Source organism: Vipera berus (assembly GCF_964194415.1).
Source record: "Vipera berus genome assembly, chromosome: 1".
Lineage (NCBI taxonomy): Eukaryota > Metazoa > Chordata > Lepidosauria > Squamata > Viperidae > Vipera > Vipera berus.
This window is the reverse complement of record NC_138202.1, coordinates 218,998,899-219,022,550: the sequence shown is the minus strand read 5'-3', so window position 1 is coordinate 219,022,550 and position 23,652 is coordinate 218,998,899. Positions and strand designations below refer to the sequence as shown.

General features: G+C 39.1%; 1 protein-coding gene across 3 annotated transcripts in view; it reads left to right on the top strand.

Annotated features, from left to right (window-relative positions):
- ASAP2 (ArfGAP with SH3 domain, ankyrin repeat and PH domain 2) overlaps nt 1-23,652 on the top strand; it is a 93,715-nt gene that overhangs the window by 27,767 nt on the left and 42,296 nt on the right. For 2 of the 3 annotated variants that reach the window (XM_081329640.1, XM_081329638.1), the window contains exons 2-8: nt 1,144-1,216; nt 3,177-3,322; nt 7,918-7,992; nt 10,077-10,126; nt 15,837-15,966; nt 18,444-18,529; nt 22,587-22,662. In XM_081329640.1, the coding sequence (XP_081185766.1) occupies nt 1,144-1,216; nt 3,177-3,322; nt 7,918-7,992; nt 10,077-10,126; nt 15,837-15,966; nt 18,444-18,529; nt 22,587-22,662 (636 nt within the window). Of the gene's footprint in view, nt 1-832; nt 968-1,143; nt 1,217-3,176; nt 3,323-7,917; nt 7,993-10,076; nt 10,127-15,836; nt 15,967-18,443; nt 18,530-22,586; nt 22,663-23,652 lie in introns of those variants that run through there. The other variant, XM_081329639.1, reaches the window with a different exon arrangement.

The window sequence follows — 23,652 nt, the reverse complement described above, 5'->3', positions numbered from 1 at the left end:
CCTGCATTGCTGAAAGCTACCTCGAGCTACTTGGATCACAGCAGAGAACAAGTTAATATGGTCAGGCGTGCTAATTTTTTTTAAAAAAATCCCCATAATACATATACCAAATGAAACACAGTCATTAGTGTTGCTAATATACTTTGTCATCAGCATGGGAGCCCAGAAATTTCAATTCTAAGTCATTAATATATGAATACTAATTAAAGAATTGAGAATAAGCTAATGTTAACAATCAGGTATTTTCTTTGTGAGAGTTTGATGTAATGATTTAAGGTATCAGGCTGAAAATCAGGAGACTGTGAGTTTAGTCTCACCTAAGGTACAGAGAAGGGACGTGGTGGCTCAGTGGGTTAGGATGCTGAGCTTGTCGATCAGAAGGTCGGCAGTTTGGCGGGTCGAATCCCGAGTGCCGCGTAACAGAGTGAGCGCCTGTTACTCGTCCCAGCTTCTGCCAACCTAGCAGTTCGAAAGCACGTAAAAATGCAAGTAGAAAAATAGGGACCACTATGGTGGGAAGGTAACAGCGTTTCCTGCGCCTTTGGCATCTAGTCATGCCGGCCACATGACCACGGAGACGTCCTCGGACAAGCGCTGGCTCTTCGGCTTTGAAACGGAGATGAGCACCGGCCCCTAGAGTCAGAAACGACTAGCACACATGTGCGGGGGAACCTTTACCTTTACCTAAGGCAGCGTTTCCCAACCTTAGGAACTTGAAGATGCGTGGACTTCAACTCCCAGAATTCCCCAGCCAGCATAGCTGGCTGGGGAATTCTGGGAGTTGAAGTCCACGCATCTTCAAGTTCCTAAGGTTGGGAAACGCTGACCTAAGGTACAGAGCCAATCGGGTGACCATGGGTCAGTGACTCTCAGCCTTAGGAAGAAGTCAATGGCAGACCACTTCTGGAAAACCTTCAGGCAGTCTCTTCGTATTGGACACAATTGGAAGAAGGAAAATTCTTTGGGGGTAAAGATATGGAGATTGCTATTTCATTTTTTTTCCTGAAGATAAAAACAGTAGAAAATTTTATATTAAAAACAATATGTAGCATTTTCAGTTGTCAAGTAGCATGGACTAGTATATTGCCTGGTATGCCGTTGAGCTCATATCATTAATAATAATAAAAATGCTTTCATTTTTAGGCCTTGGATGTTGACCGAACTGTTCTTTATAAGATGAAGAAATCTGTGAAAGCTATAAATGTTTCTGGTTTGGGTATGTACACTTTGTTTATTGATGTTCTGTATTTCTAAAATACACATTGCAATATTCAACGCTTGTCAAATACTCACTGAATGATTCAGATTCAAGTCAATGATAGTTCACAAAAGAATGCTTGTTCCTTCTTTTGTGATGCTTTTACCTTCCTGGTGCTAATGATTTTTTTTTGTTAAATGTTAATTGATGTAAGTTACATTTGATTGGAAGTACAGTTTACTAGCATTATTTGGAGGGTCATCAATTCCCTTTCCCTCTGTGAAACATAATTAAGGTATTTCACAGTATTATGGTTTCAGTATATCAATAAACTACGGTTGACAGAAAATGAAATTTCTTATCTCTTTTAAGTTGCATTGGTAAATGAATGGAGGGGCCCATGTATGAATTTGAAATTAATTAATGTACTCTAGACCAGGGATGTCAAACTGCCGGCACACGGGCCGGACGCATCATCAGGAAACCACGCCCACCCCATTGCCGGCAATGGAGAAAAAACTTGATATGTTGTGTGACGTCACGTGACGTCACGAGTTTGACATGTCTGCTCTAGCTCTTAGCTTGTGTTCACAAGAACAGATTCCAATTTCTTTGCCACCAACTTTGTATTAGAGTTTATGAAATGCCAGCTATTGTGGCTTAGGTAACAAACTATGGTCAAGCAAACCAGGACATAACATGTGATCCCAATCTTTCTTTGCTCTGATCTGAAAATAGCCTTTTTATATGATTCTCAACAATATACTTGTCAATTGGTCTGTAACACCATTATGATATGCTACTGCAAATAGCAACTGTTACTGAGAAATAATTTAATTTAAACATTTTTGAAATTTGGCTTCTGTCTTCTGTCAAAATATGTCCTGTTTAAAGTATCAGGCTATTCCAACTTCTCTGGAAGTGTTTTTATACGGATTAACCTTACTAGGTATTTTTATAGACAACTGTAACAACAGGTATAATATCAAAATGATATGTACCTCATAATACTATATAGATACCACTATTATATAATTTTATATTAATTCATGTCATTCACATCATGATACCTATAGGAATATATAAGTTACATCATTTGTTTAGTGGTATTATGATGCATATATCGGCATTTGGTCCTGCTCACTCATTCAGTGCTTCTCAAATACTATATAGCAATCCCACTATCCCTATTCAATGTAATAGTACTGTCTGGGGATAGTAAAGCATTATAGTTTGTATACTTTAATACGCATTGTTGCATATTATATTGTTTCTTATATTACTATATGCTAATATAAGATATTGCCAAGGACCCTAACTGTTTGCACACCATTTTCTTATATCCTGGCAGGTTTTGAGTTTGCTTCTCTTATTTATATTAATAATATTTTCTTTTTCATGTAAGGTGTAATATTGTGACCCTGTTTTATGGAACTGAATGGAATACTGAAATATCTTGTAGCTCTTCTTGTTCATTTTTGTAGCACAGATGTAGTTCCTATTGAAATGAATGGGCAAGAGTTGGTTGGCAGGCCATGGGACTGCCAGAGTCCCCACAAAGGAGACTGTCAGAAATATGGGATATTATAATCATGATATACCAGGCTTCATTTATTAAAGATTGGATAAATTTGGAGACAGTGGTAATGTTGATGATGATGATGATTTACCATCACTGTTACTTGTTCTTTGGAGTGGATCTTTTCTCCTGTATTTTGAGTTATTCAACTGGAATCTATTTCAGGTTTTTGTATTAGTTATAGCAATTTAATACTCTTGCTTTTTTTATTCAGAAGTTTATTTTTTTTTAAAAACAAACACCTGTAGACTATCATATTGTTTTGAAATTTAAAATTATAAAGGTATTTGGATTAAATGAATGTATTCAAATGTACTTGTAAAATACTTGCACTTTTTACATCAGTGGACGACTTGTTGATGGTTCCTGGAATTAGCATTCTGTTTGTTCTCTTTGAAGCTCATGTGGAAAATGAAGAGCAGTATACGCAAGCTTTGGAGAAATTCGGAGGCAACTGCGTCTGTAGGGATGATCCAGATTTAGGAACAGCCTTTTTAAAATTTGCAGTATTTACAAAAGAATTGACAGCGCTCTTCAAAAACCTGGTAAGAAACAAATGAAAGTATGTACTGCAGAATTGAAACCGTACAATGTAGTTTTAAGTTTAATTTAAAATATATAACTGCTAAATATAAAAACTACTAACTACTAAATATAAAAACGTGATTGCTTATAAAGCCACAGCTTTGATAGACACTAAGCTGTTCCCTGGTGAGGAAAAAGGACTGAATGCCTGCTTCTGAAGCTTACCTAACAGATTTAAATTGTGACTCTTTAGAGATGCAATCAGTAGCACGGGGGAATCTTTTGTGTATGCACCCTGTGTATATCGTAAATTATTGCCTAGGCCAGCCTTCCTGAGTGGCGCACAGATAGTGCTAATCGGATACTGGAAGAGGCTTCTTTGTTTCTTATATCTTAGGGCAGAGGTAGGCAACCTTGGCTCTTTTATGACTCGTGGACTTCAACTCCCAGAATTCCTGAGCCAGCCATGCTGAGGGGAAAGGGAGAGGTTCCAAGCTGAGCCATGCTGGCTCAGGAATTCTGGGAGTTGAAGTCCATGAGTCATAAAAGAGCCAAGGTTGCCTACCTCTGGCCTAAGACAACTAGCTCTCTCAAGGAAGGATTTGAAACATTTTGTGACTGGTTCTTTCTAAAGCGTTATAACATTATGTAATTGCTTTTTTAAAAAAAAAAGAGGAGGGAAAAAAAGCTTTGGCATGTGAGTTGGAAATCCAGTGAAGAGGAGATGGCCTACTTTGATCTGACAGGCTCAGCCAAAGAATGACATAGAACAAACTAAAGTTCAGCTCTTTATTTGCTTACACCATATAGACAGAATCTTGACAGATTGAACCTATACCACTCTAACCCTAATGCAGGGACTTCAAACTTGGCCCTTTTATGATTTGTGGACTTCGACTCCCAGAATTCCTCAGCCAGCGTGCCTGGCTGAGGAGTTCTGGGAGTCGAAGTCTACAAATCATAAAAGGGCCAAGTTTGAAGACCCCTGCCCTAATGGATACACACTGGGAGAGTAGCCATGCTAAATACCTGACTCTGATCCAGCTGTGTTGCCTCTTGTCTCCCCCACACCCACATCTTGGAATGTGTTCCTGGATTTCTGTAGCTTTATTGTTGTGCATCATACCACCTTCCCCTTCAGAAACACAATCCATCTCATCCAGCAGAGCATCATGGGAAAATGTTGGTTGTGTTTGAACTGAAGGTGGAAGCGGGTGCCTCAAAAAGGCCTTGGGTGTGCTCTTGGGAAGCTGTCATCTCTTCCTATTACTATAGCAGTTAAATAATAACTATTTCATATTTTATCAAATAATACTTACTGTCTGGTGAATAGGAACATTTTTCCAGTATTGCTATGTAACTTTCTAAAGTTTATTGCAGCTGAAAAACACCTTTCCCTGTAATACCTGATTGTGGTTAAATTATAGTGAACTGCTTATAGTGGTAGCCTAACATCTCTGCCTCATTGAAGCATTGGGTTAATGCATTAGCAAATATATCCTCTCCTGTTCACGTACTTAAAACTCATAAATATCTAGAATCTAAACATAGATATAAGAGGTCTGCTTATAATCAGATGATTGGAGTATCAAGTAAAAAAATGCATTAATATAAGAACCACTATGGATTAAACACCACTTGACCTAGATAGTGTCATCCTGAACATGGTTTCTTTCAGTTAGACCATTCCACTTGCTGTATTAAAACTGTATTTAGAAAACGCAGGAGAAAGGACACAATTTACAAATTTGTACTTTGCTCTCTGTGGAAGCTTAGCCTGCCTTTAAATATTTACCATATATACTCACAGATAAACCAGGAATTTTAGGTACCAAAATTAAACAGCATATAAACAGTGTATTTCAAGGGTCGGGTTATATGCTAGTGATGTATTTTTCATGATATTTTGATTAAAAATATGAGGATCTGCTTATCTACATATGGTCTTATGTTTGAGTATACATGATACTTTTTAAAGGCATATTATACTTCCTAAGTTAAATTATTACATGGATTGTCGTAAAGGTGTATTTCAGTATCCTCTACCTGCAGGTATCTTTTCTATCTCTCTGTTTGGTTGCTTTTTATTTTATATAATAATTAGGATTGACAGTAAATGAATGTAACCTTAAAATAAGTCTGGTCAATGAGGAGTATAGTATTATTAGTAACGTCACAAAACTGTTAAACAGATTCTGAAATTACACAACTTGAAAAACAAATGTGACTTATTTTTATTGTTTTAAAAATTGTAATACAGTCTTTATTATTTAAATGCTTTTTGCCATGTTTCTTAACTCTTGTTCTGTTTTAGAGTCTGTGCACAAAAATATATTTTAAATAGAGGAGGGTTTATGTATAAGGTCAAACAGATACACTATTTTTTCATACTTTCTAGGTGATATTTGATTTTTCTTTTCATACCTTGGGCTCTCATTTCCCATTTCCTCTGTAACAAAAAAGACCTTTACATTGCTTTATTTGGAACTGATTCCTGGAGTACCTTTCAAAAATAGCAAGTTAGCATGGTCCATGGTAATTTGTGCTGTTTTTTTTCTTGCCAAATTCTCTGATAGTTTATCTGACACTTGGTAACGGTAGTATTAACAGCTCCAGATATTTAAGATGTGTATGAAGATGGCTTCAGATTATTTCAAGGTATAAGACACATTAACTTAACGATATTTATTTGTCAGTTTTCCTTCGTTCATACTTACTACGGTTTCTTCGAATTATTCTGGAAGAGCCTCCAACACTGAGTGGAAAGCTTGTATGCAGATATTAGGGTGTCAAGCCCACATACAGGTAGTCTTTGACTTACGACCATAATTGAGCCCAACATTTCTGTTGCTGAGTGAAACATTTGTTAAGTGAATTCACTGCAGTTGTTAAGTTAGTAACACGGTTGTTAAGTGAATCTGGGTTCTCTATTGACTTGGCCTGTCAGAAGGTTGCAAATGGGGATCACATGACCCCATGGGCACTGCAACCATCATAAATATGAGCCGGTTGCCAAATGCCTGAATTTTGATCACATGACCACGGGGATGCCGCAGTGGTCATAAGTATGAAAAACGGTCGTAAATCCCTTTTCCCAGTGCTGCTGTAACTTCGAACAGTCGCTAAATGAACTGTTGTAAGTTATTACCTGTTGTTAGCAAAACCAAAGAAGCAAGAATGACACCGATTTTAAGAAAAGTCTCTTTAAAAAACCAAGCTGGCTTTAAATACAGATCCTTGAGAACTGCCAAGAGTCAATTAAGGTAGAGTTTCTTTGAAATGCCCTTCTGCCCACGTCTCTCACATCTGAACTGCATTGACTCTTCCCAGAAAAATGCTTTGTGCAGTGCAGTGCTTTCCCATAATCTCTGTCCAAAGTTTTACAGGTATTTTCTAATAGAGGATGGGATGTAGGGATGGGCAAACAGAGACTGGACTCCTGACACCAATTCCTACTTAACCTGAGAGCCAGGCTACCTAGATGCTCTTAATCTCTGATTGTTATTGCTAAATAACAGATTTGCCTGTAATAAATCTCTCCTCATCCAAGATCTCTCATGGATTAGAGATAGCTCAGGATTCATAGACACCATCAGGATGGTGAAACCGTCCCAGATCATTCAAGGCCTAACTTGCCTAGAGGACCATATATCTGGTGTGTGTGTGTGTGTGTGTGTGTGTGTGTGTGTGTGTGTGTGTGTTTGCAACAGAATCTCAGGGTGGGAGACAATAGTTTTTGTTCTGTGCCATGGTCAAGTCACTCTCACATTGCTATGGATATGACTAGTGCTGCAAAATTTTGCAGGGTAGGTGAAACTATTCGTTTAGTCACCCCTCAAAAAGAGGTTTATTTGGAAGCTCTTTGCTTATAGAAAGTATATGAGGAGTTTCCTTAGGCTGTGGTGAACAGTTGTGCTAAGACTTTAGTTGCCTGATAGTAAATAGAAGCAATAAGAGCCTTGGATAAGATTGTACCCCAGTAAGCCTTTTCTTCCAAGAATGTTCCTAGCTTTATTGAGGAGTTTTGGATGATGAAGCAAATCAGGAGAGGCCTAAAGTATAGCTGGTGAAAGAGCAAATCAGATTGAACTTCGGTATGAGCTCACATTTGAGTCTACACTGAGTCAGAGCAGGCATTTTCTAGGCATATGGAGCTAGATGCCCGCAGGACAATTATGTCTGGCTAGGTCAGGGGTGTCAAACTCGCAACATCATGTGACATGTGATGTATCGCGACTTTTTTGCCATTGCCGGCAATGGGGTAAGCGTGGTTTCGCTATGATGCATCCGGCCCGTGGGCTGGCAGTTTGACACCCCTGGACTAGGTTATTAGGATGAGAATGACCTTGGAATTCCTGAGGAAGTAGGTAAGGCTCCATGCAACAAAGGCTGCGTTTTAATGAATGAAAGTAGTAGTGTCAACACAACTATTACAATGAATTGGGAAAATCAAACATTCCTAAACCCAACAAAAATGTGGGAAATGCACTCTTTATTATCCTTTGCCCTTTCTGCACAAATGAGTATCTTGCATCTCTTTCTTGGAATGCCTACTAAGTATTTATTTATAAATATTTAAATGCTTTTAGATGAAAACATTTTTTTTTTGTTATAGATCCAGAATATGAACAATATAATCACGTTTCCACTGGACAGTTTGCTAAAGGGCGACCTAAAAGGCGTAAAAGGGGTATGTTGCATGTTTCTATTTTAAAAAATTATGTAATTATTAGCATAAGTGGACGTTACAATTTGTACTGGAGAAAAAGATATTTCTCTGCTGTCATATCCGGCTGCCCTGTCCTTCTAGATGGATAATTTTTCATCTTGGATGCAGTGATTTATTTTGGACTAATGTGCAGTGGTATTTAAAAGTTTATGAACCCTTTCGAATTTTAAAGATTTCTGCATAAATATGACCTAATACATCTGTTCTCCACACAAGTTTTTAAAAACAAAGAGAACCCAATTAAATAAATGGGTCATAAACGTTATACTTGTTCATTTATTCACTGAAGGATGGTGAAAGTGATTTGCCCTCTAGTCATAGAAATGGGAAATTGGAGATAGTTCTTTACTTTAGTTCCAATCCAAAAATATTGAAATAACAATGCCATGAAAGTGCCGGAGTTCAGTTTTTCCTCAATTTGTATGCAGTGTCTTATGACTCCAATTGGATTATGCTTTAAAGAAACATTTTAAAAGGCAAAAAAATTTTTTTTACCTAAATGTGAACTGCAGAGCTGGCTGGGCTGATGCAGAGGTTGACCAGCAAACCATGGCTGGCTTTGGTTTCCAATATCATATGGTGCAGCACCCATAAATAAATACCATATGCCTAACTGGTGCTAGGAGAGTTATTGTATAATGCAGTTACATCCGCTGTCAAGTTAGGATTAATTTAATTTTGCATTAGAGAGCAAGAAGGGCTGTGACTGAGAGAGACGTCAGACCGATAGGCAGGACATAGAGCAGGGGTGTCAAACTCAATTTCATTGAGGGCCGCATCAGCTTTGCAGTTGCCCTCAGGGGGCCGGGTGGGTGTGGCCTGGGTGGGCGTGGCTAGAGTGCGTATGGCCTACTGGGTAGGCATGGCCAGCTCTACATCGTTCGCATCAAGGGTACCTATGGGGGCCTGGGCAGGAGTGGGACAGATCTGAGGGTCTCTGGCAGAAGGAGGGTCTCTGGGCCAGGGCCAAGGCAGTTGGGGCATTCCCTCACTGTTTCCAGGATGTTTTCGCAGGCCGCATGAAACCACTTCGCGGGCTGGATCTGGCCCCCGGGCCTTGTGTTTGACATGTCTGACATAGAGCATTCTGTATTGCTACTTAAATAAGAAATGTAGATAAAAAATAAGAAAAATAATCTTACTAGCTTGTCACATCATTTTATTTGGTTCACACTAAATTTTATGACAAAAAGGTTCGGTTCACACTGAACCATTGTGTAGACCTTTTGGTTTGACATGACATATAAACCCAACCAAAACCATTCCTCCATCCTTACATTTTGATTGCTAAGGTTAACAGTAAGAGCCTTGGTGGAGCAGTGGGCTAATGCCTCCTTATGTAACACCAGCTGCCTGCAATTAGTGCAGGTTCGAGTTCCACCAGGCTCAAGGTTGACTCAGCTTCCCATCCTTCCGAGGTAGGTAAAATGAGGACCCAGATGGTTGGGGGCAATAAGCTGACTTTGTAAAATGCCGCTTGGGGGGGGGCGCAAAAGCCCTAATAAGCAGGCATATACATAGAATGAAGGCTATTGCTAAGCACATTGATTTGTGCTTCTTAGATTGTAAGCCGCCCTGAGTCTTCAGAGAAGGGCGGGATATAAATGGGATTAAAAAAAAACTCTTTGGAAGGCTACAACAAGAAAAAGGAACACTGCTTCATTTATTAATTCCAGGCGGTTGCTGTCTGCATGGAGGCACTGCATTTGTTTTGGTGGGTTACAAAATCTTTTAATGTGGACCAAATAAGCATCTTTAAAGGAAGTAGCTGTTGCAATTCGCACTTCAAGGAGAGGTGTTTTACTCTCACAAAAAATGCTTTGCAAAGTTTTTCCTTTGAAGGCTTTGCACAGCCCAGGACTGAGTCTCCTTCTAGTATACAGTACTTGGACTTTCAGATGTATAAAATTTAATTTGAGAAAAACTAAAGCCAATTAAAAGTGGGCTATTTATTCCAAAGGTTACTTCACCAGGATTTAATCTTAAGTGATTTAGCACAAATGATCACTTGCCTATTTAATGTGGCTTTCTTCTCATTTCTACAGGATTTGAAGAAGCCGTTTGATAAAGCGTGGAAAGACTATGAAACCAAAGTGTAGGTACTTCCTTTCTGATACGTAGCAAATTTGTATACATTGTCTCTTTCTGTGCTTGTTCATCCAAAAATAAGGGTCATTGAGTTGGTTGGATACATTGGATTACCAGATTTGTTGCCTATTTAATCTAGATTTGGTTAAAATCTAGTAAGCACTTGGATGGAAGATTTCTGGGAAAATTGGAAGAAGACAGTGACAAACCACTTCTGTACAGTAGCCCAGCAAACCGTTTGTATCTCTATAATCACCAAGATTCATACTCAGTTTAAAATTTAGTTCCAGTCTAGCTGCCTGAGGTTGATTTGCTATCGTTAGCTGTACAGTAGACCTCAATGGTATGTAGTGTTTGAGTCCATCAAGTGAATACTGCAGTAAAAACGAGTCACAAAAATGTTTTCATTTTCAATGCATATAAAATTTATGTTTACACTATTATCATGGGTGTCCAACCTTGTGGCTTGCCTGGGTCTCACTGAGTGAAGAGGAATTGTTGTGGGCCACACATGTTTTAATAATGTGGCAGCGTAATATAGTTAATGCAAATAAAAATCACATAAGGTTAAGAGTTCGCGATCTTGTGGGGCCACATGACTAGCTGACTGGGGCTGCCTGAGGCCATGGGCCACTGGTTGGACCTGCCTGCACTATACTGTAGCCTATTAAATGTGCAATAGCATTATGCTTACAAAAAGCAATATGCATACCTTAATTGAAAAATACTTAAAAATTGAAAATGTATGTTTTGAAGGAGCTGGGACAACTTGATACTAACTTGATACAAACAAGCTGTTCTTTAATCAGACAGATATTTATCCCATTGAGACTAGTACAGTTTAACACCCAGTTAATCTGTTGAATATTTTGAAGATCGGTCATACTTACAACAACTAGACCCGTGAGCTAAAAACTTTTCCAGCATCCATTTATTCAGTTAGAATAATAAGAATATCTATCTATCTAACATGCATGAATACACTGGATCCCTGTATATCTATATCAGATAATAAAACTGCTACTTTTTCAGTATAAGGATGGCACTTGTGTTGGAAGGGGAGCCACACAGAGTTGATTAAAAGTGGCTATATAAATGTTTTGAATGAATGAAGTAAAGAAATGAGCAAGCCAAAAAATATATATAAAAAACTTTTCACTCAGTTTTTTTTAGCAAGAAGCTGTTCTCTAAAGTAATTAAGCAGCTTATGGTAGACTTATATTACATGAGCACTATTGAGCACGTCATAACTTTTTCTGTACCGCTTTATACTATTTCTGGTAAGGCCTGATTGTGATAACCAAGTACTCATTAGCTGTAGTAAAAACTCCACTTGTTGAATGTATATTGGCAGTTTATGATGATATAATATGGCCTTTACTTATACAGTTAAACATTAATAAATAATAATAGCATAAACAGTCCTTGACTAATCACAGTTTGTTTAGTGACTGTTCAAAGTTATGACAGCACTGAAAAAGTGACTTATGACAATTTTTCACACTTACGACCATCACGTGATCAAAATTCAAGACGCTTGGCAACTGACACATATTTATGACAGTTACATTGTCCCAAGGGTCATATGATCACTTTTTGCAGCCTTCTGACAAGCAAAGTCAATGGGGAAGCCAGATTCACTTAACAACCGTGTTACTAACTTAATAACTGCAGTGATTCACTTAACATATGTGGCAAGAAATGTCATAAAACGGGGCAAACCTCACTTAACATGTCTCACTTAGTAACAGAAAATTTGTGCTCAATTGCCGTAAATTGAGGACTACCTGTTTTTGGAAGAAATACAGAGAAAGATTCTCATGGTAGAGAAGAGTCAGACACTGAGTGCATTATAGCCCGTTGAATGAGGCAGTTTGAAGGAGACTTTTACTTGTCTTGGCCTAAACCTGATTACTGCAGATATAATCTCCACGTGATGTGGAGTCATGAAAAGAAGGAATAACTTAGGTGGTGTTTGTGAGTATATTTGAATGTCCCTTTCCAGTTTTAGTCTTCCAAGTCTAGTAGTGAAGTTACTTAGGTACAAACGGTAAATTCAGGGACAGAGTGTGAGGTTTGCCCATGAGGTACCCAGATTCAATCTCTGGCATCTTTAGGTGGGGCTTGGGAATGCTTCATTTTGAAGTTACTGACCATCAGTGAGGGGAACACTGAGCTATGTGGGCCAATGGTCTGGGTTTCACATCCAGATTCAACCATAGTTTCATTCCATACAGCATTAACCTTGTGAACTCTCAGGCTTCCTCCTTCCGTTATATATTCAAGATGGACAGTATTTAATATTTTATTGTTATGTATATGTAGGGGTGTGCGTCTATACATATGTTGTATGTAGTATGTTTTAGCTGTGTGTCATGTATGTGTTTCACTTTGAGAGCGGGCAACTAAATTTCATTTTTGATGTGTGCCGTTGTGCCCACAGTAAAAAAAATGACAATAAAGATTATGTTATAAGGCAGATTCCCATATTTTCAAATTAAGCCTAATACCCCAATCAGATCAATTTTTAGTTTTCAGTGCCAGTAATAGGTTACCGAGGTATTATGATTTTGTTTTTTTCAACTTGATTGCATTCTCAAAGATAGTGCAGATTTCAAGATACAATATGCCGTTTAGGTTACAGTGCCACTGGACTCAAGATCGTGCTAGCGATATACAGTATCAAAACACAGTTGTAGAGAATATGTACAGTATTTGCAAAGTTTGTAATTAACAGGATCTGAATTCCAAAATATTTCAATTGGTATAAGCTACTTTCATAGTCTTTCATACTTTCATGTGCATCCCTTTTTTCCCCTCAAGTTATTTCCAGAGACAAAGAAAGGCATTAGTTCTGTGATACAAATTAAATTGTTTCCCAACATCCCTTTAGTGTTTGTTTTCTTGCCTGTGGGCTTGTATTACAGCTGTATATATTCTGAATTCTTTAATCCAAGTAAGCAGTGAACCAATTAATTGCCTTTACTAATTTAGCTTAGCATCTCTAGGTAACAGCAGATATTAATTTGATGATCATTCTTTCCCCTATGATCAGATAGAACAACTCTGAATCTTCAGTGCCATTGTCTCTTTTGGCATCTTTCAAAGAACATACTGTTTATAAGAGCTGGTCCAGAAGTAAGTCCCTTGATACTAATATTTGGAAGTATCTATCAAGGTAGATTGGCAGTTTGGCGGGTCGAATCCCGAGTGCCGCGTAACAGACTGAGCTCCTGTTACTCGTCCCAGCTTCTGCCAACCTAGCAGTTCGAAAGCACGTAAAAATGCAAGTAGAAAAATAGGGACCACTACGGTGGGAAGGTAACAGTGTTCCGTGCGCCTTTGGCGTCTAGTCATGCTGGCCACATGACCACGGAGACGTCCTTGGACAAGTGCTGGCTCTTCGGCTTTGAAATGGAGATGAGCACTGGCCCCTAGAGTTGGAAACGACTAGCACGCATGTGCGGGGGAACCTTTACCTTTTGTACCAAGGTTGTACAACCATCACATCCCAGAGAGATGAATATTGCCCTTTCCATCTAAGTTTCACAGCTGAAACTATGATTAGTATGGCATCAACACTGATGTTACTGAAGCCTCTGATGCTGTCTGGGCTTAGTTGTTTGCTTACAGACGTTTCATTACCCCACTAGGTAACACCATCAGTGGTGTTACCTAGTGGGATAATGAAACATGTTCAAACAAAAAACGAAGTCAGAGAGCACCAAGGACTCCATAGTTCAGTCTTGAACTAGAGTACATATATTCTCTTCTATTGGCACTGATTTTAGTGTTGGTTGTAGCCAGTCTAAGTACCTCCAGGCTTAAAATTATAGTGACAGGGCATTACAGAGAAAACAAGAGAAATAATTACTATATTTTATTAAAAGTTTTATTGCCAGAATTGAGACATAAAGTTGTATTGCCAGAATCGAGAATATATGATAAAACAACAGAATAATTTTCTTGGTGCCTTGTGTTATTAAAATACAGAAACATCCAGGCACTGCTACGATACGATCATGCTGGGAACAGGATAATAGAAAGGATGTGTTATTTATCGTAATGTTGGTTATTCTGGAAGCTCTTCATAAATCCAAACAAAACAATGCCTGCAATCTACATCCTGTGAATAAAGACGTCTCAGCATTCTCTTAATAGTATGTGCTGTATGAATTTACATATATTGGAAGTTGGTTTCTCTGGTAAAACAAGACTTAGCAATCCCTCCTGATATGCTATGAGAACAACTCCTAAAATCTTCACACGTTATGCTGGCTGAAAATTCTTGGAGGAGGGGGCATGCCAAGTTGGGATATGGCTAGTCTGTAGTGTCTCGCTTGCAAGGCAGCCCAATCAGTAAGTCACTTCATACTTCTCAGAAGCACAATTTGTTCCTCCTTTTCTACACAGTCTTTCCTGCCCCCTGGAAATCTACTTCCAAATGTTTTCAAAGGATGCTATATTTCTGCACATAACTATTTTTTAAAAAGTGGTAGACGTTCATCAGGTTACAGGTGAGGAAAATGTCAAGGGAAGCAATGAATTATATCAAATTGTTCTTTCACGAATGAAGGGAAATATATGTGTCTCAGGATAATGTTGCAGGATCCAGTCAGGGTCAGTCACCGGGAACAAGGTTTAATCTTCCATGATTTTCAGGCCATCCTCAGGGAACTTCTCTGAGGATGGGCTCCTGCACAAATCTCAGAAGACTAAAACTCTGGTCCCGGTGACTGATCCAGATTGGATTCTGCAACTTGTTCTTCATTTAAGAATTGGTTTTGTACCTCCCTCCCCATCCCTTGATCATAGTGTATGGATTACAAATTTTAAGCAAGTCTATTTTTAAAGTTGAGCGTATTAGAGTGGTTTTGGCTAACAAATCAGATAAATGTGCTATAAATATATGATACAGCATTTTGTTTTTGATAGCAGACTCGCTCATTTCAGGAACAATAATTTGGAATGCATAATGCACAAACTGAGCAACTCCTCTCATTCCCTTAATTTACTTTTGCTTTGTAGGTTTCATGTTCAGATTTTGTTCAGTATATGACTGCTGCCTGTATTCAACCTAAAATACTGGCAGAGACCTTGGGGTAGTGTGGGCAGCTGGTTTGCTAAGACCTGGAAGCCTTTCGTCCTCTCTTCTGGGTTGCATTTACAGCACCACTTGGCTCAGGAACAGGAAGAGGTGACAGCTGTGGTCTGGGCAGATTGGGGTGAAGGCAAAGTGCTCTCCGACAAAGAAAAGCTGTATAAAGCACATAGCTGGATAGAATTCTGATTATGGAAAGATGGCAGATAACAGTGAAAAATAGTAAAAGTAGGCCAAGTTATGGGGACATTTCAGTAACATATGTCACTTTGCCTGTAGATTATGGAAAGGCTCTCCATAATACAATTTCCTCTTGGACTTTTCAGTTATTAAGGAGTGGTCTAGACACCATATGGAGCGTCTAAGAGCTCATTCAGAAAGATCTAGTGCAAGTCCTGGTTCTTCGTATTGTTAATGCAGAAGCACTGAACTGGAATTGCATGAACTGAATCATAGCATTTTGGGTTCCCTTTCGTAGTTCTCAAATAAATTAGCATTACCTCACTAATCTTGATGATGCTTTGAACTTCCATTTAAAATGGGTGGTGCCGTTCTGAAACAATTAACAATTAAAGCTTAGGGCAAAGCATAATTTTACTGTTTTTCTTCCATATAGGACAAAAATAGAAAAAGAGAAAAAAGAACATGCTAAGTTGCATGGAATGATTCGTACAGAAATTAGTGGGGCCGAAATAGCAGAAGAGATGGAAAAAGAGCGAAGATTCTTCCAATTGCAGATGTGTGAGGTAAAACATGGAACAAATTTTATTCTTCCCTAACACAAATGAATTGTGTTATAGGCGTTCTGTGGGAAAACTCTGAAGAGAACTTTGATTCTTCTGGTTTTTATTTCAGGGTATTTCTTCTGTTGGCACAATTACTTTCCGTTTTATCCATGATAAATCAACAGATTTGCAGATTATAAACCAGCCCCCTTGCTCAAAATATTTATATAATCATTTCATCCTAGGCTTAGAGGATTGTCTGTTTTATGCATTTAAGTTACCATCTGCTGCATAGTAGTGTTAGAAAATGAAAATTTCAGTTGATTTAGTTAAGCAGGGATGTTTAACAGCTGCTGAGAAAATGCTGCGGATGCCTTGAAGAGAAGCAATGGCTCTTCAGCGTTTGCATTGTTCTGCAATAATCTGGTGGGCTAATTTTGGTTTTCAACTTGGTTGTTCTTTAGCCTTAAACAGTATAATGGTTCCTCTCCAGCTGCTTGGAATTATCTTTGGGGAAAAGATTGGGAGTCCAGTGGGTAACTTTCTCTTCCTCTTTTCTTCCATTCCTGTTGTCTTCACACACATGTCGACTACTTAAATTAACAGTGCAGCATCATGTCTAAATCACATCAACTCTGGTTAGCATAGTGATTAAAAACTCTGTTTTGAAACTGCCTTTCAAATCTTGGTTTGGAAATAAACACTAAGCAAGTCTACCAATCTGAATGTGATCCCAAAAGAAGCAGTAAAAGAGTTCAGAAATGATGTAGGAAATTGGTGCCTTATAAAAGGACAGAAAAATAGAGGTCGTAAGTCGAGGACTGCCTGTAGAGTAGCAAACTGAGGAATTATGGTAAAAAGTTAGAACTGAGAATTAGATAAGTAAAGCTGAAAGTGTCTCTGTAATTGTGTAGGGAAGGTTCAGTTCTCTGTTCCAGCATGTGCTTTGGGATTCTTCTGTTGTTTTTCCCCCTGTTGTGTCTCATTCTTCACAACAATAAAAGAACAAATAACTTCATACTTAAAATACCCATTGGAAGAATCTTTTCAAAAAGGACACAAGGGGTTGTGATCATAAAACGTTTATTGCATCTCTGTGTGTCTTGTCTTTTGGCTTTTTGTTTTAGTTGGATTCTGAGATCAATTAAGCAAAAAGAAATTGGTGGTTGTTCATCTGAGCAGACACGAACAATTCTAGGTGTTTTTTGGATAAATTGCTTGTTTTAATTTATGTGTAGTTTGTGTAAAAGATGCATTTGTTTAATATAGTAATATTTTTTAGGTGAGAACTGCTTTCTAGAGTGGCTTGATGACCCAGGGCACTGCACAGAGGCAATGCAGACAGCTGGCAATTCAAACTGCCCTTTAATTGCTCCAAATTTTCCCCAAATGCTCCCACATTTCTGGCAAGCCTCAGAACAAAGTAAGACACACACACCTTCAGCAGCCTCTGGCTGCAAGTAGTTTTACATACAGTTAGATTAGAAGAGTAATTTATTCAAGGCCAGGTAAATAACAAGGAATGAAACCTACATTCAAAATCTAACGAGTCTGTGGAAATACAAGCTTGCCTGAGCAGTTTCAGAAGAGAAGCCAAAATATAGGTCTTTGAACACCAAATCAAGTTTGTCACCCAGTCCAATGGTCAGAATTTCAGGGTTTCCAAGCAGAAATCACAGCGCAGTACAAGAGATCGGAGAGTTGTTTCCAAGATCAGCAATAGCACAGAAAACTCCAAGAAATCAGCGTTTGTTCCTGACAAATGCCCCTCCCCACAGAGTCTCCTTAAGTCTCAGTCTCCAGGTGTGCCTTGTGGAGAGGGGCGGGGCACTCTTCTCTCAGTAGTTGAGCCTGCCTGTGTTGTTCCTTCTTTCTCTCCACACTCTCTGTCCTCTAGGATCAGGAGGGGGTGGCCCTTGCTCATCGCCTGAACTCTGTCTTTCCTGTTCACCCTGTCCCAATCCTGAAAGGCTCTGGCCTGCCTCGGCCTGCTCTTCCCCATATCCCTCTGAAGCCACAGACACCTCACCCTCGACCTCCAGAGGCTCCAGTTCCAGCTCATTTTCCTCAGCAGATTCAGGCTCCGACAGAGGCCTGACACATATAGAAACTATATTTGAAATTTGGACACAGTCATTTTTTTATTATTTAAGGAAAGCGACTAATAGAAGACAGCGTCTTCTATTAAATAGTTACATGCAATAGGTTTATGTATGTGGGGCTGTGGGATGAAAATAATGGATTAAAATAGTTTACTTGAGTCTTATACAAATTGAGCGCCCATGGGTTCCTTTATTTAATTAATACATCATTAATTAAATCATTATTAAATTACTATTTACCCTTAAGTTTATTTATAATAACTAAGGGAACCTTCTCAGGCAGCATATATTCTACAGTGCCTATGCTGTTTCAGCCGATTTAAAAGACTTGAATATCACTTGTTCACTACTCTAATTCCAAAACAGTAAATATTTTTTCCTCTGCTTTATCAACAGTATCTGCTGAAAGTCAATGAAATCAAGATTAAGAAAGGAGTTGACTTGCTTCAAAATCTAATCAAGTATTTCCACGCGCAGTGCAAGTAGGTTTTTCATCATGATAACAATGTGCTGTCTGAAAACACTGTTCTTATTAGTTTGCATGGCAGATTGCATCACTGATATTTAAAAAAGAATCTGCACACCTCAACTATTCCACCTTTCACAGGTATTCTCTCAATCACAGAGATTTAAAGGGTTGACTGTTGTTTTAAGGATTTATTATTTCCAATTAAATGAGGCATAGACTGAGATAATATTATGGCATATACTAATATTTCATCCTTAATTTCCATCTGGCTACTTAGACATAAATCTTGACATTAAAAAAAGTGAAGCAGGCTGCTATTAGGAGAGTGCCAAAACTTTCAAAGTTTGAAATAGTTCAAGCAGGAAATGTCCCTTAATTCAAAACAGATCCTTCGCATTTAAAGATAAGTTGTTCCAACTTTGCCAGAAGTGTTCCGAGCACTCTGGAAATGTTCTAAGCTCCAAAGAGTCCACGGTGCATTTTAAGCTCAAAATATTTCATGTTTTATAGAGCATTTCTATACCATAAGTTATAGAATTTGTCGGATTACTAACTGGGAGAGGGATTGGAACCTCATTCACTTGGCTAAAATAAGCAAGGAGAAACTGCAGAATTCTGATGTTCATCATCCCATCTTTGGGCACTATAGCAGAAAAACAATTTTCTTGTTAAAAATAGGGCTAAGCCAGTGTTGTTTCAAAGAAGGAAATTAGTTCACTGGGGTCATAGTGATTCAAAACACATAGTTTAATCTGCTTGCATGATTGAGAATTTAGCATTGGCAATTTCTATACAGATTAATACTTTGGAATTTGCATTCCATAATATTGTGAAATACTTTTTCAGAGCAGGAAAAATTTGGGATTTTGACAACCTGTACTAGATGCTCTTACAAAATATTTGTCAGAGCCAGTCAGAAAATGCTCATCTATCAGAAGGGCAAACTTGCCGTCAGAGATTATCTCTGCCAATCCATGGAAATTGTGGGATCCATAAATATTGCTGTAGATAATTCTGATGCTAGAGATTGGTGCTAAAGGCTTTTATACTTTTAAGACAGTGAACTTTTAAGAAGGGCAGAGAAACTGGTCAAAACCAAAGGAGGTGTGTGTGTGTGTGTGTGTGTGTGTGTGTGTGTGTGTGGACATCATGTTTCTTACTCATGCTGGGAGATTTTAATAATTTTAATCTCAAAATATCAGATGCTTAAACAATCAGGAGTCTAGTACTCTTTCTCCTTTGAAACTCTCTTCTCAAGTAGGAAGTCCTCACTTAATGACCACAATTTGAACTGGAGTTTCTGTTGCTAAGCAGTGTTGTTAACTGAAACATCACATGACTGCTCCTTTTGCGATATCAGCTTTGGCAGTTCTGTTTGCGATCCTTAGGCCAGAATTGTGCTGTTATTAGGCAAGAATCTCATCCTTCTGCTGCCCTGCTATGTTTGCCACTGCTTCAGCTCTACCCCCCCCATCTCTGCCTGTTTGCCTGCCCTGCGCTCTGCCACCCGTCCTCCTGTTCTTTGCTCCACTGCCCTTCCCATCCTTTGTCCCCACCTGCACTTCTCCTACCCTGTGCTCCGCTGTCCCTTCTGGAAGCCCAGCCTTGTGCGGCCAGCAGCTGCCTTGTGCAGGGCCGGGCCAGTCCAGGCGCCCCTGATCAGCAGTTGGAGAAAGAACACGAGGGTCGTAGGGATAGGGAAGCACAGGGCATGAGGTGGCAGGATGGTGGAATAGAGGACGGGAGATGGGTGCCGAGTGCAAAGTGCTGGGGTGCAGGGCAGTTTTGATTATGTGGCTGCATGGGCACTGCAATGGCTGTTTTTTTGAGGACCAGGTGTAAGTATCACATGATCAGTGCGGTCATAACTTTGAACAGTTGCTGAATGAATGATCATTAAGTGAGCACTACCTGTAACACCTCATAGAAAATTATGGATGGGAAATGTGGAAGTATGGTTTGTCCAACCATAGTTTATTGAATAAACCCATTTGTATTTTGTTTATTTTATTTTAATGTAGTGTGTGAATCCAGCCACTTGAGCTTTGTAAATCATAGTTACAGCAGAAATGCTACCAATATTGCTTTCCAGAATATTCTGCTGACTGCCAACTTTAGGTAACATCATTAAAATTAAGCAAGCCTTGAGGGTTGGAATGAGCAAGCATCAGTTTACTGTTGTGATTGCAGGTCGTAAAAATGTAGCATGGCATAAAAAAAACAAATAGTAATAAAAACAGACACCGCCTGCATAAAGTGATGTACAACATAGAAGGAAATGAACACTAGCTACCCAGTGCTGTCATTTTGATCGTACACATTTCTTTTCTGAGCTTGAAAGAGTGTAGCAACAATAAAGACCCGACTGCTAATAAATAGAATTGTGTCTGCAAGAGATAATCCAGTCCTTTTGCATTTGATCCTTTTAAGTTTCTCTATCATCAATATTTTTTCCTCTGATCCGATAGATAGGGCAGTAGAGGATATGGGGAATGATGTCCTCCACTTGGCAGGTGACACAGGGACAATAGCGTCACTCCATGAAGTGTTTGCAGAATGTCCTTGTCTTTCAAGATATGCTGAAGGCATAATCTGTGAGTGAATGGATATAAAGCTTTCCTGAGTGGCGCACAGATAGTGCTAATCGGATACTGGAAGAGGCTTCTTTGTTTCTTATATCTTAGGGCAGAGGTAGGCAACCTTGGCTCTTTTATGATCCGTGGACTTCAAATCCCAGAATTCCTGAGCCAGCCATGCTGAGGGGAAAGAGAGAGGTTTCCATGCTGAGCCATGCTGGCTCAGGAATTCTGGGAGTTGAAGTCCACGAGTCATAAAAGAGCCAAGGTTGCCTACACCTGTCTTAGGGGTATTTGAATGAATACTTTGATGACTACTACAACAGTGTGTCTACTGGTATCCCTTTTGAAGAGTCGATCTCCACAGTTTTTTCTGATCCGAAATTTCTTCCACGGGAAGCAGGGAGCACAGGTAGCCCTCGACTTAGGACCAGAACTGAGCCCAAAATTTCTGTTGCTAAGTGAGACAACTGTTAAGTGAATTTTGCCCCATTTTACAACTTTTCTTGCCACAGCTGTTAAGTGAACCACTGCAGCTGTTAAGTTAGTAACAGGCATGTTAAGTGAATCTGGCTTCCCCGTTGACTTTGCTTGTCAGCAGTTTGCAAAAGGTTGATGACATGACCCTGGAGACACTGCATCCGTCAAAAATATGTTGCCAAACGTCCGAATTTTGGTCACGTGACCGTGAGGGACGCTGCAGTGGTTGCAAGTGCGAAAAACGGTTATAAGCCACTTTCTTCAGTGCCATTGTAACTTTGAACGGTCACTAAATGAACTGTTGTTGTAAGTCGAGGACTACCTGTATAGTTAGAGAATGTGAGATAAAAGTTTGATACCTTTTTTCCCTGCCGATAATGCAAGTAACACAATTTACCTTGAAGGCATTCTAATTTTGGATAGTACCTTAGCACTGCAAACTGCACCTCAACAAAGACTGAGTATAGCTCTGTCTCCAGCGAGTGTATCCTGGAAATAAATAAGGTTGATTAAATCCGACTCAAACCCCAAAGAAAGAAATGGGGAGAAAAGAAAGCTGCCTTCCTGTGATATAACTCCTAGTCTGTGACTAGGTGTGATGCATAAACTGATCCGTTGTGGACTATTTCTAATATATATGTTTATTTAAAACATTTGTATATTACATACCATTAAAAATCCCAAAGTACTTTCCTTTTCAGCAAACCAGGATTAAAACTCATTGTTTTGTGTGAACTCAGCCATTGCTTTTATCCTGGGCTTTCTGACTCTTGCCTATCTTATGCCTTTAAAAGATTTCTTATTTCAGAAAGTATTGTATGTATATATGCTAAAGGCTTTTCACAGATTTTCTAATTTCAGCAGTGGACCCCTTAAGCATCATAAAATGCATAAATGTGTGTTAAACAAAGCTAATGCTCTGAATTAGCCAATCTTTTATGTCTTTTACGGAGCTCTGGAAACCTTACATTAACTTTTATAGTTCCTTTTGAAAAACTTATTTTTCTTCCACAGCTTCTTTCAGGATGGCCTGAAAGCAGTTGAAAGCCTCAAACCCTCAATAGAAAAGCTCTCCACAGATCTTCACACTGTAAGTAGTTGAAAGTTAATCGTATTTTGGACTTTTCTCAACTTCTGAATTGGACTTTCTGAATGAACTCAATCAATTCATAAAACACAACATTGTAAATTTGAAAACAAACCAACAAAAACAATAGCTGTGTTTATTTAAAGTTTGGAAACAAGAAAGTAAATCATTTACAAGGGCTATATATTGGGGGGGAGAGAAAAACCAACTTTTAAATTTTCTGAATTGAAAAGGTTAAAAAAGGGAGAAGCAGAAGGTCTAAATTTTCTTAAATTTGCCTCTTCTCTTGGTCTTCATATTAAGTGAAACATCAACAGATATGTGATTTTCTGCCTGCCTAGCTTTCCTGTAAGTCATGCAGTTTGGTGTGATTGGATGGCCATGGTAATATAGGAAAGGACAGATGAATTGAACCCAAGTGCTTAAAAGATCACCTTTCCCAATAGTACCCCACATGTGAACTGAGATCGCATGGGGAGTCCTTGTTGATGGGATTCTCTTGCAGTGTGGTGGCCAGGAATAGGACCTCAGTGGCAGCATAGAACAAGGCTTTTCAACCTTTTCACCCATTGTACCATTTTTAGGATATGGCAATATCCGAGTACCACCAGTCGCCTAGCAAGGTGTCAAAAACTTGATGACCCCCCAAAAAAGGAAAAAAGCGATAAAGTATGAAGTCATCAAGTTTTTGACACCTTGCTAGGCTAATGCTGGTACTCTGATATTTTAGGATATCAGAGTACCAGCAAAAGTGGTGCAACTTACAACAGTTAGCTTAGTGACTGTTCTAAGCGCCAGGATCAGTGCCAGGCTCCAGCTGATTAGCGATTCTGCGGGGCTCAGCAGAAGCTTCAGGATCAGCTGGAGCCCGGCGGTGATCCTGGCTCTTATGCTGAACCCTGACAGCCCTGCAGTTCCAGCCGTCTCTCACTCAGGCTTGTGTGGTGCTGCCGCCACTTCAGCTCATTCCCCTCCCCTGCTACCACTTGGTGG